This window comes from Mus musculus, chromosome 12 (genome assembly GCF_000001635.26).
Source record: "Mus musculus strain C57BL/6J chromosome 12, GRCm38.p6 C57BL/6J".
Lineage (NCBI taxonomy): Eukaryota > Metazoa > Chordata > Mammalia > Rodentia > Muridae > Mus > Mus musculus.
The window spans coordinates 55,199,264-55,212,440 of NC_000078.6; the positions used below are offsets into that span (position 1 = coordinate 55,199,264).

Here is a 13,177-nt window from a genome sequence, read left to right on the forward strand (position 1 = left end):
CACCTTCGGGTCTTTATTTCAAGGGTATTTCGTGAGAAATGAAACATGTAACATGAGAGGTGCGTTTTAGACCTTTAGAGCCCGTGCCTCCATCTCAGCTTCCGACAAGAATGCAGTTCTGGTTTTACCAGCTGGGAACCGGTGTGGTGGGTTCTCAGTCCCAGACTGGGCCCTGCGCAGCCCGCGTGATCATCCGGCGCAGGTAGGGCGGTACCTGCAGAGGCCACGCCCCCGGGCCCGCGGAAGCGACGAAGGCCCCGCCCCTCCCCGCCCCGCCCTGCCCTGCCCAGCGCCCGCGATCCAGGCGCGCCTTTGCCGGGAGGGTGGACTGGCTGCTGCAGCCCGGGCGGCCTGGGCGACCCGGTAGGATCCTTCCTGCGGGCGGTGGGGAGCGTCCCTCGGACTAACCTCCGTGTCGTCGCTGCCCGGCCCGGCGCTGACGATGGAGCGTGAGTCGGGATGCGCGGCGGCGGGAGAGACCGAGGCAGCGGCCGCCACGGCGTTCCGAGACGCGACACGGCAGGTAGGTTGGCGAAGAGGGGCAGCCGCTGGATATTTCGAGGTTACTTTCGGTGTCCTCATTTTGCTCGGGCAAGGAGTGGCTGCCGAGGCAAGGCGCCGCGGCCTCCCTGCCCGGGCTTTCCGGGGTGACACTCCAGCCACCGGTTGCCAGAGAGAAAACAGGCGTGTCCCGGAAAGGCAGTCAGTCCTTAAAGTAGCGGAAAGCCAGGGGAGACAACCCTGTCTCTTAGGTTGGGGTTCGCCTTGCGGTGGCGAGGAACCAGGGATTAGTGAATAGATTATGCACTATAAGCTAGCTCTGTCTACTACTACTCAGCCCAAGGCCCAGACTCAGGGAACTCTGCAGGCTCCCCACTCTCAGGCTAAGTCCCCAAACATCAGTTAAGGTAGTCTGATCTGGACAACCCTTCGCTGAGACTTTTAGTCTTCAGTTCATCTAATCCTTCTATATTAACGTCTGGAGATGAGTTCATGGATGAGTTGACCTGCACAGCCCAGCACAGACATGTGCTAACGGCAAATGTGAATCACAAGGAAAGGACGATACCTTAGTAAAATAATTCTGTGATACTAACTTTAATATATTTAATACTTTATTAAAAAAAACCCAGTTCAACATATAAGTAATAAAAATTACTAGTGAAGTGTTTTACATTCTTTTTAATTTATAATTGGGTGTGTGATGTGTTAGAGAAAGGGGCGGGGAGAAAGAGAGAGAAGGAAAGGGCCTTCTGCACATTGAGCCATCTATATCCTTCATACGGTCCCAAATCCAGAATACAGTTGTGGCTGGCCACATTGTAAATCCAAATTAGCCACTAGTGACTGCTGGGGGTTGTCTCAGTCATCACTAGGTTAGAAAAAAAATCGCTTTAAAACTTACTTCAGGAGTACATATAACTTTGGCTATTAAAACCTCTGAGTTCTACCTCTCATAAGAAAGGTGCTTTCTCAGTAACTTCATATTTTAAAATAAATAGTTGAGTGTTAGTCAGATGGTTCTCCAAAACTACAGGTTCCTGAATTATGAACTGACTGTGAGTATAAAATCTGCTCTACGTGAGTCTCTGTGGACTCTTATCCCTACCCTTTCTATCTGGGTAGAAGGAGTAAGGCGGTGGCAAGAGGTCAGGCACTTAGGAGGCTTGAGGAGGCTTGCCAGCAGTGTGAGGCCCACCTGGGTGGGTTACAGTGTTGAAAATGAGGTGGTGGAGGGGAGGCTCTGCATGCTGCCAAGCTGGCTTGCCCTGCCCCTTCAGGAGCGCAGTCCGTGATGCGCTTCATTTCCCTCCTGATTTGCTGCTGTGCTCACAACTGCTTCAGCTTGAACTGCTTGCAGAGGAAGCCCAATCAGCACTCAGACCAGTTGCCTCTTATTTCAAGAGTGGCTCCTTGCTTTGGTTTACTATTTAGTTGTTATGTTAAACTTTTCATGGGGAGGCACAAGCAAACCTCCAACTACCCCAGATGGGTGCCACGGACACACCAGGATGCAAGTTTACCATGTCCATCCTGGTGAGGCTTTTAGGGGCCTTCTTATACAATATGGATGAGTTCCTCACAGGAGCGTAGGTGACTCGAACATTGTGCCACTGTCTTGTCCCATCCCGTCATGGGTGCTCAGCTCATGGAGCCTCTCATTTAATCAGCCTTTTACTTCTATATGTAGTCTTGAATCTCCCAAGATCCTTTGCAGTTAGGGGAAAGGAATAATGGCTGCCATTCCGGATAAGGGTCTCCCAGCGCTCCCTTCAGGAGTGCTAACAGGTCCGTCCCAGTCACCACAGACCTGGCCACCCATGGATTAAGCTCTAGCTTCCAGGGCTAAGGCTCATCCCAAGATGGCATCTTGTTACCATAAGAGGATAAAGAATGTGCTAGACCACAGGGTTTTCATAATCTTTCAAAAAACTGTCTTACTAATGTGTGTGTGTCCATGTATGTTTGGGTCCCTCAGGCAGGAAGAGGTGAATGCTTGGTGCTGCAGTTTCACCAGTGGTGAGCCATGTGACATGGGTGATGGGAACTGAACTCGGGTCCTTTGAAGAAGGAGTGCTCTTAATTTCTGAGTCATCCCTCCAGCCCCAGTTTTCATAGTCTTGATTAAAAATAAATATTTCAACATTGAAGGCAGTAGAGAAAAGGGCAAACCTCCCAGGAATACCCATGGTATTTTCTTTTCTCCTGAGTTCCCATTACACAGATGACAAAGGATTTCTGTGTACACACTGCGTCCTTGTTAATACAAAGTCACATCATAGAGAGACTCTTGGAATTTACCAGTTTTATCTTACTCACATTCCTGAACCAAAACACCTCCGAGAACTGAAGGGGTTTGCCCGGTTTGAGGAAGAGGTCTGTGGAGCTCTGGAAGGAGGAAGAAACTACTGACAATTTATATTCCTCCTCGCACTGCTAAACAAACAGAGAAACTCCATCTGGGTGTATATCTGTAATCCTAGCATTGGGAATCTGAGGCAGGAGGGTTGCTGTGAGTTTAAGGCCAGCTCAGGCTACATTTTGAATTGCAGACTAGCTTTGGTTATACAATGAAACCCTGCCTCAGAAAGAAAAAAGAAAAATGGGAGGTGGGTGGAGGAGAGAGAGAGAGAGAGAGAGAGAGGGAGGGAGAGGGAGAGAGAGGGAGGGAGAGAGAGAGAGAGAGCCTACCTGAAGCACAATGCAGGCAGGGAGGAGAAACAGAAGAGTCCACCATGTTGTTAACTAGGCCTTACCAGGCCACCTAGGATCTGATGCGACACTGTATCCAGACTCTTTTCTGAATGGACTTTAACAGAGTCTCAGTCTCAGTCCCGCAGAAGAGTTCAGGTTTCAGCTCTGTTCATTTACTTAGCACCTCTGTTTCTAGGCAGAGTGGGTGTGGTAGTGCCTACCCCACGCCCTAAAATCCAGGTTGAGGGAGATCACAGGATAATCCCAGGTGTTGAGTTTATTTTGAAAGAAGACCTGAGCACTGTGGGCATCTACAAGAAAGACAGTACCTATTAAAGACAGAGGACAGGGACAGGAAAGACGAGGAGATCCTGTCTCAAAAACAAAATAACAACAAAACCCCACAGCTCCTGAGACTCAAGCTTACATTCTAGTTAACCGTAAATTATAATTCAATGTTAATGGATGTTACATTTCTCACTTTACTACTGTTAGAAAATTATGTTTTCAGAGATTTGGATATTTTGAAAATGAAATTTATATAACTGACAGTAAAATACTTTTTAAAGGACATTTTATGTGTGTGAATATTTTGTCTTTTTGTATGTATGGGCTACCATGAGTGTGCTTGGTAACCTAGTGTTGGATCCCCGAAAGTAGTTATAGTAGTTGTCAGCCATGATGTGGGGTCTTGCATAAGAACAACTCATTCTCTTACCCACTGAGCCATTGTTCCTCCCTCCTCCCAATCCCCAGCAAAATATTCTCCAGGTTTACTGTCTATGAAGATGAAATGTCTGGAATATTCAGAAAATAGACTTTATTTATAAATGTTGAAAATTTTGTGCCAGGCTAATTTTTTGGTTGGTTTTGGCTGGTGATACCTCCCTTCCCCGCCCCCTTCCCCGCCCCCCTTCCCCAAGGTTCAGGTTGTAAGCACTCTCATGTCATGAACTGTGTGTCTCTCACAGGCCTGTTGCTTTCCAGTCTGATTCACAAGCCATAGGCCAGGAGCCAGATCCAGGTCCTCATCCACACCATGCTGCGTTTTATTAGAATCCATCCACGCCCATTATATGATGTCCATATAAGTGGTCCTTCACCCTCGCCTGTCTTGTAGAGTTCATTTATGAAACACTAGCTCAGTGGTTCTTACCCTTCCTAATGATGCGACCATAAAATTATTTTGTTGCTGTTTTATAACTGTAATTTTTCTACTGTTATGATCATAATGTAAATATCTGATATGCAGGATATCTGATATATAACCCTTCAAAGGGGTCACAATCCATAGGCTGAGAACTGCTGTTAGCTGGTGTGTAAAACCTAAGATATTAATTACTACTTGGCTTTTACATAAGGTTTGCTTAAAATGATAGGCCTACAATTTGACATTTACCATGTCAAAAACAGTGGTTAATTTTTGTTAGGATGTGTATGAGTGTGTTGCCTGCATGTATGTCTGTGTACTATATATGCTTGCTGCCCGCAGTGGCCAGATGAGGGTATCAGGTTCTCTGGCTCTGGAGTTAAGATGGTTGTGAGTTCTCCTTGTGTGTACTGGAACCAAGCCTAGATCCTCTTAAGAGCAGCAAGTGTTGAGCCATTTCTGTGCCCCACCTTCTTTTGTTTGATTTTTTAAAAAATTTTTTTAATTAGGTATTTTCCTCGTTTACATTTCCAATGCTATCCCAAAAGTCCCCCATACCCACCCCCCAACCCCCTACCCACCCACTCCCCCTTTTTGGCCCTGGCGTTCCCCTGTACTGGGGCATATAAAGTTTGCATGACCAATGGGCCTCTCTTTCCAGTGATGGCCGACTAGGCCATCTTTTGATACATATGCAGCTAGAGACAAGAGCTCTGGGCTACTGGTTAGTTCATATTGTTGTTCCACATATAGGGTTGCAGTTCCCTTTAGCTCCTTGGGTAATTTCTCTAGCTCCTCCATTGGGGGCCGTGTGACCCATCCAATAGCTGATGTTTGATTTTTATAGCTCAGGCTTGCCTCAGATTTACTGTGTGGTGGAGGCTGGCCTTGAACCACTGATCCTCCTGGCTCTCCCTAAATGCTGAGATTATAGGCTTGTACTACCAGAGCTGTCATAAATCTTTTTTATGAAATGTGATATTTAGAATAAATGCCACTAAAATTATTACATACCAAGTGCTAGTCAAAATTTGGTTTTATACTTATGTACTTTTGGTACTACAAAAAAAAAAAAAAACCTGTGAATCATGTTTTAGGCCTTCTGTTTTTTAAAATTTAAAAACTGGCAAAAGTCAAGATTAACAGGAATTTTATGCTAGTCTTTATGACTTAGGACAAGATGACAACAAATTCCATCCCTGGGACATGTTTGGTTTTTGTTTTTGTTTTGTTTTGTTTTTTTAAAGCTTGTAATCCCAGCACTGGAGGCAGAGACAGGTGGGTCCCAGGCTTGCTAGCAAGCCAGTCTGCCCTACTTGGAGAGTTCAGGGCCAAGGAGAGAGTGTGTCTTAAGAAACAATGATGGATAACACTTTGATTGTCCTCAGACTGTCACACGATGGGTGCATACATATATCCCTCCCACCCCCTAACATACATCTCTTTGTTAAAAAACATACAAACAAACAAACAAACAAACAAAACCACAACAAACAGTCTGTTGCCACATACATACTAATGACCAAGTTATCTGAAAATTCAAGTATAGAACACTGATGGCTTTTTAGATTTTATTCGGCACAGTGTTTTAAAGCCTCCGCTATGCCCCGGGCTTGAGAGATGGCTCAGCAGTTAAGGACCCTTGCTACTTTCAGAGAGGACCTGGATTTGGTTCCTCACACCCATATGGTGGCTCACAACCGTCTGTAACTCCCAGTCATGGGGATCCAGTGTGGGCCCAGGCACACTCGGGGTGCACATACAATATTATTCTGGTAAAACACTCATGCACATTAAAATAAATCTAAAAAATAGGTCTCTCTCACTTTAAATGCCTTTAGTTGGGCCACGCATCTTCACAGGAGCCCTTCATCCCTGTAGAGATTTATCAGTTTGGGGCACCTTCTTGGCCCTAAAAGGAGTTGGATTTAGGATTCCTGAGGTGTGTATAATTTTGTAAAATTGCCTAAGGGTTTTCTCTTGCTCTTTAAAATAAAGCAATCAAACATCTGTTAGATATACCATGAAAGACAGACTCAAAACTCATTTTCTTAATTTTTCATTGCTATAGATAAGTAATGAAAGAGGATTTGAGAATGTAGAACTGGGCGTCATGGGGAAGAAGAAGAAAGTCCCGAGGAGGGTCATCCACTTTGTCAGTGGAGAGACAATGGAGGAGTACAGCACCGACGAGGACGAGGTGGACGGCCTGGACAAGAAGGACGTGCTGCCCACTGTCGACCCGGTATGCTTGGCGCTCGTGACTTGGCCTGCTTGGGTTTGTCCTTGAACACTGAATGGAAGGGACTGTTGGAAGTTTAAACCAACTACCATCCATTATGATCTGGTAGAAAACATTATTTTTACACAGTATGGATGGACATCTTTCCAACGTTTCAGTGACCTGAACCAGTTCTGCATCTTTGTAGCCGAGCTCGTTATCGGTGTGAATTTATGTGAGGCTCTAGTAAGTCCAGTTTTTGAATCTGAGTCCCTTTCAGTTCACAGAGTGAGTGTTCTTAGAGGTAACACAGTTCACTGATCCCACGTTTACAGTGGGCATCTGAGAGGTTCTGGTTTAGATGCTGGTCATGGGGCAATGGCTTGTATAAACTATATGGGGGTACAGTCAATGAACAAATAAGTATCCATAATTAAGAAGGCTCTCATAAGGCTATAAATAAAACCTAGAAACAGATTAGAGAATTTAAAAATTATATTTAAAACATTAATTTCTATAAGGTTTGGCTGAGTAAATTTTTAACTTTTAAGAAAAGAAATTCCATGCTGGGCTTAGTGACACTCAAGAGGCAGAAAGAGGTGACTCTCCATGAGTGTGAGGACAGTTTGTTCTACAAACTGTGTGTTACACAGAGAAACCAAGTCAGACCTGCTTCAGCCCCTAAAAAAACAAACAAATAACAAAAAATTCCACATTCTATAGTACAGAAAATATTCAGAGTAGCCAGACATGTTGACTATTAGATGTAATCCATAAGTAGGATTGTTTGGATCAATGTGTTTCTTTTAAAGCACTTTGATGGGATTAGTTAGAGCTGTCTTAAAAATGTTTGTATACAGGGCTAGAGAGATGGCTCAGCAGTTAAGAGCACTGTCTGCTCTTCCGAAGATCCTGGGCTCCATTCCCAGCACTCACATGGCAGCTCACAACTGCCTGTAACTCCAGCTCCAAGGGATCTGACACCTTTATACCAATGCCCATAAAGTAAAGTTAAATAAATCACTTAAAAGATGTCTCCATGTTTTTAAATCATCTTCAGCTGATGTGACAAGAGGTGGAGGCAGGAGGATCAGGAGTTCAAGGCCAGCCTCGGCTATATAGCAAGTTTGAAGCGGTCTGAACTATATGAGACTCTGTCTCAAAGGGAAAACAAGGAAATCCCATCACCCCTCAAAACCCCAGTTGTCTCAAAAGTTATTCCGAGTCTCCATAGAAACAAGGGTGGCACATCGTCAGAGAAAGCCTGAATCCTTACCACTCATGGGTTCAGTTTCTTTAAACAGTTTGCTTGAACTCCAGCTTCCATGCTGTACAAATTCACCTGTTTACAGATAGTTTAGTAGTAGTCAGCACGGCACTGCCACGGACACAGTCAGGGCTAGCACATTTATGCTAAGTCTTGAAAAGAGGTAGCTTCCTTTCTACCCTCCATGCCCTACCTCATTCCTGTCCCACCGTGTGTGTGTGTGTGTGTGTGTGTGTGTGTGTGTGTGTGTGTGTGTGTGTGCATACACAGATCTCCCTGGTATGCACAGCCTGTGTGCTTTTTGACTGTCTTCTTTCATTTGATGTTTCCAAGGTTCATTCGTGTGTAGCATGTGTTAGATGCTTTGTTCCTTTATTATTATATTACAGAATGCCCAGAGAATACTTCATTGTGTGACGATACCACATTTCATTCATTCCTTCATCAGTTAGTGGGAACGCTGTTGTTTATACTATTGAGTCATATGAATATTGCGCTGTGAATACAGGCTTTTGTGTCACTGAATGGTTTTTGTCTTGGACATGTAGCTACGGGTGGAGTGGCTGGGTCATTTGCTGTTTAAATATTTGAGAAACTTTGCCTGATCACTTTCCATTGTGGTTACACCATTTTTTGTTCTTTTTCATCTTTCCAACTTTTCTTTTCATGTGTGTGGGTGTTCTGCCTGCCTGTATGTCTGTGTACCATGTATGTGCAGTGCCTATGTCTCCTGAGTGCTAGGATTTGAGGTATGTGCCACCACACCCAGCTAGAGTTAATTCTTAGGTTTGTTTTATTTTTTTAAAGTTTTATAGTATCAGCCTGGGCGTGGAAGGTACCAAGTTCAAGACTAGCCTAGGAACCATAGTGAGTTTCAGGCCAGGCTAACTACATAATGAGGCCTTATGAGTATAGTTTATACATTAAGGTCTTTGGTACTTGTTTTGTTTTGAGACACACCTGTAGCCAAGGCTTGTTCAGAATTCAAGGTGATCCTCCTGCTTTAGCCTCTTGAATGCTGAGATTACAGATGTGCTCATAGACAACAGTAGCCACATCTGTTTTGAGTTAGTTTTGTATATGATATGGGTAAGAGTCAGTTGTCATACTTTGCCATGTGATTTTCCAGACTTCACAGTGTAATTTGAAAAATCTCTTTCTTTGAGTAGTGTCTTAGTTCCTGCTCTGTTGCTGTGGAGAGAGCCCAGGACCAAGGCAACTCTCATAAAGGATAACATTTGAGGGCTTGCTTATAGTTTCAGAGGTTTAGTCCACTGTCATCACGGTGGGAAGCATGGTGGCACAGAGGCAGACATGATGCTGAGAGTTGGGCACATCCTTATCTGATGGCAGGAAGAGGGGAGGATGGGGACACGAGTCTATGGGGGCCATCCTTATTCAGACTACCGTAAGTGGCCTTGGTGCCCTTGTTCAACCCACTGACTATTGAGTATGGTTTCATTCTGGGCCTAAGGCCTCCATTAGCTCCATGAATCTGTTCTGGTGCCAGCGCCCTCTCAGCCTCCTGTCTTCTGGAGCGCAGGCGCAGGCACAGGCGCAGGCGCAGTCCTGTGTTTGGTAAAGATTTTGATGCTGAAATCTGTGAGGACTGGGCTTGTTCTTTTTTTCTCTCTCTCTCTCTCTTCAAGATTGGCTGTTCTAGGTCCCTTAAAGTACTTTGTAAATTTTAGAATTAGTCTGCCAACTTCTACAGAGAAGGCAGAGAGGATCTTACTGAATTATAGGTCTGTTTAGGGCAGAGGTTCTCAAGCTGGGGGTTGCAAGTCCCAAGGGATCACACAGCAGACATCCTGCATATCAGATATTTACCTTACAATAACATTAGCAAAATTAGAGTTATGAGGTAGCAATAAAATAATTTTATGGTTGAGGGTCACCACGACATGAGGAACTGTATTAAAGGGTTGCAACATTAGGAAGAGCCACTGGTTTAGGGAGTACGGCCATGAGACAGAGATACATTTTTGAAGGAACAGAAAAATGTGTGGTTTTACCTATAAAGGCAAAGCCTCGAAGAGCCACAGGGTAAACCCAGATGTGTTTCTGAGATGGCAACATGGCTCTGGGGAGACTTGAGCCACCTGTGATTTTGGCTTAGCAACATCTGTGATCAAGTAACAGGCTGGCTAAGGTCCTCCTGTGCAGTGTGTGGTGATGACAGGTGCTGTCTATCCCCTCAGCCGGGTCAGGCTTGGTAGCCCTTGCTTCAGTGTCAGCTGTTACCATCTCTAGAAACAACTTCAGACTGTCCACTGACAATATCTGTGTTTTCCTTTGTCTGTGTAGGTGTGTGTGCACGCTCACATCTGTGTTTTCCTTTGTCTGTGTAGGTGTGTGTGCATGCTCACATGTATGCTGGTGCACATGTGGAGGCAAAAGCTCAGGTGTTGCTTTCCAGAGCTGTCTGCCTTGTTTGACAAGGAATTTTGACAGGATTTTTCACTGGAATCTAGAGCTTGCCATGTAGGTAGGCTGCCTGGCCAGCAAGCCCCAGAGAGGTGCCTGTCTCTGCTCCCCTGAGCTGGAATTACAGGCTCACACTACACACCTGGGTTTTTTTTTTGTTTGTTTGTTTGTTTGTTTGTTTTTGTTTTTTGAGACAGGGTTTCTCTGTATAGCCCTGGCTGTCCTGGAACTCACTCTGTAGACCAGGCTGGCTGGCCTCGAACTCAGAAATCCACCTGCCTCCGCCTCCCGAGTGCTGGGATTAAAGGCATGCGCCACCACGCCCGGCTCACACCTGGGGTTTTATGCCTGTTTTTTTTTTTTTTTTCTAAGTAATTCCTTACTCAAAACATCTTATAGCAATTTCACATTATGTTACAGAAATTGTGTCTAGCATGGTGCTATGTGTCTTTAATCCCAACATTCAGGACACAGAGGTAGGGGGATCTCTGTAAGTTCAAGGCCAACCTGGTCTACATAGTAAGTTCCAGAATATCCAGGACCTCATACAGAGACTCTATTTCAAAAACCAACCAAACAACAACGACAACCAGGAAAAAAAGACTGGGGTCTTTAGTGACTATATCTTTTGAGTGTGTTGTTGCATGCCTCTAATCCTAGCACTCAGGAGGCAAAGGCAGGTGGATCTCTCTGAGTTTTAAGGCAGTGAGTTCCAGGACAGCCAAAACTTCAGAGTGAGACCCTGTCTTAAACAAACAAACAAACAAACAAACAAACAACATGACGGACAGCTCATCCCTCCAGTGTTGCTTCCTTTTACCACTGAGCGCTGACTTGCTGTCCCCAGCTTTACCTTCACTTCTGTACCAGAATTTCCTGCTGTGACATTTGTTAGCTGTCTCTGTCTAACAAAGGTCCTTTCTTTGTGCACTCTCCTGGATGTTCTTATAAAGAATGAAGACAAAAAGCAGAGAGGAGAAAGGCTGTAGGCATCCAGCCTGAGCTAGAGTGCCATTCCAGAGCTAAGTGACTTTAGTCCTTCCATGGCAAAGGAGGTGGTGATCATATGGAAACTGTGAAGTATCTCTGTGGAATTTGGATATAGCGCTACCTATGGATGCTTTGTGTGCCTACTAATTATTTAGCTAGTTCACTCTGCTTTAAACATACTATCAGATGAATGTTGCTAATCTGACTTCTTGTTGCAGACAAAACTTACCTGGGGCCCCTACCTATGGTTTTACATGCTGCGGGCCGCCACATCAACCCTCTCAGGTACTGCCCTTTGAACTGAATGTCATATGACTGCTCTAATATGTTCTGCACACAGGAGCTTTATCAAATGACATGTTCCCACTGAAACAGCTAGCATTGGAAAGCTCTTACAAATTGGAAAGCGTGTACAAACGGTCTTCAGTTTACAGTTGTGTTAGAAGGAAACAAAGTTGGGCCAGTGAGTTTGCTCAAGCACGTAAAGGTGCTCGCCATCAAACTGACAACCAGATTTGATTCCTGGAATCCCTCAGGGAAGAACTTACTCCTCACAAGTTGTCCTCTGACCGCCACAGAACACAGTTATGTAATAATAAACAGTCCCTGGAAAATGGCACCCTTAATGCAGACAGGATTGTCATGTTTTAAAGCTGTCATCACCCCTTCTGTGACATTTGGTTTCCTATGGCTGAAATCTCATTATGGCTCACTGCCTATTCTAATGCCTTATTAGAAACCATTCATATTTTTCTTTGTATTACTGTTTCTTCCTTGCATACCAGCATCTTACTATTCTATTCTGTGATGCAGTCATAGAGAAGCATGCTTTTATCCATGTAACTTTCTTCATGATGCTGAGGACTGAACCGGTCCTGTACACCCCAGGCAAACTCTCCCACTGCTATGTCCCAGCAATGTTCCACTTCTTAAATACAAGTGGAACTGATATTTGAAGGACATGAATTATCAATTAAATTTATGTACTTAGGTTAACAAATTTATCGCTTCCAATGAACTAGTTGATGACTCTGCCACCTTTTTTTTTAATTAGAGCAAATCATGGCTAGTGTTTGAGTCAACATCTCTTCAGCCTGTACAGTTTAGTGTGATGGAAGAGCACAAGCTTTACACAGATCTGTACTGGAATGTTAGCTTTTTTTTCACAACTTTGGCAACATTGTGTCACTGAGCCTGGCCTCTCATTGCCTGCCAGAGCCTTCATCTTGATGAGACAGATAACATGACAAAAGAACGTAAGGGTTGTTCTGGTGCAGAACATAGGGCACAGTCAATTCTGGTGAAGAAGTCATGGGGCAAGTGAAACTCAAATACAGTGTGTTGTCCTCAGGACTAGACCTGAAGCTGATAACGCAGTAACTAATGAGAAGTGCTCTGTGACGGCCATGGCGGCACACATGGAATCCCAGCACTGTTGAGGCTGGTGGATGATCACTGACGAAATAGTCTGAGCTCCCTGCTACAGAGTGAGACACTGTTCTCAAAACACACAGAGAGGTGAACAAACCGAGTGTTCAGGACAGAAGTGAGAAGATAGGGTGATACTGGGTTGGAGGATAAAGCAGTAAGTCTTGTATTCTTAGTATTACATAAAATGCTCAAGAAATGTTTATGGTGTTGTACATCTTTCAACTTTTGTATCTCTAGTGTGTGACTTTCTTGGAGAGAAGATTGCGTCAGTTTTGGGCATCAGCACCCCAAAATACCAGTACGCCATTGATGAGTATTACCGGATGAAGAAGGAGGTGTGTCTCCTCTTTTCATTGTACTTACGGTTTGGAAACTGGCTGAGCTTTGTGGCCATGTGGCTGTCCAGTGGCCCTTAAGCTGGCTCCTTCACTTGTTGCAGTACTAGACATCAAACACAGGACCTTACATGCCACAAAGGCTCCACCACCGAAGACAG

At 44.6% G+C, this 13,177-nt stretch overlaps 1 protein-coding gene across 2 annotated transcripts in view; it reads left to right on the forward strand.

Annotated features, from left to right (window-relative positions):
- Fam177a2 (family with sequence similarity 177 member A2) overlaps positions 1–13,177 on the forward strand; it is a 17,905-nt gene continuing 4,728 nt past the window's right edge. Inside the window, exons 1-4 of one of the 2 annotated variants that reach the window (NM_001100116.1) lie at positions 329–523; positions 6,417–6,590; positions 11,469–11,535; positions 12,919–13,016. In NM_001100116.1, the coding sequence (NP_001093586.1) occupies positions 443–523; positions 6,417–6,590; positions 11,469–11,535; positions 12,919–13,016 (420 nt within the window). In that variant the 5' untranslated portion in view covers positions 329–442. Of the gene's footprint in view, positions 524–6,416; positions 6,591–11,468; positions 11,536–12,918; positions 13,017–13,177 lie in introns of both variants that reach the window. The other variant, XM_006515319.4, reaches the window with a different exon arrangement.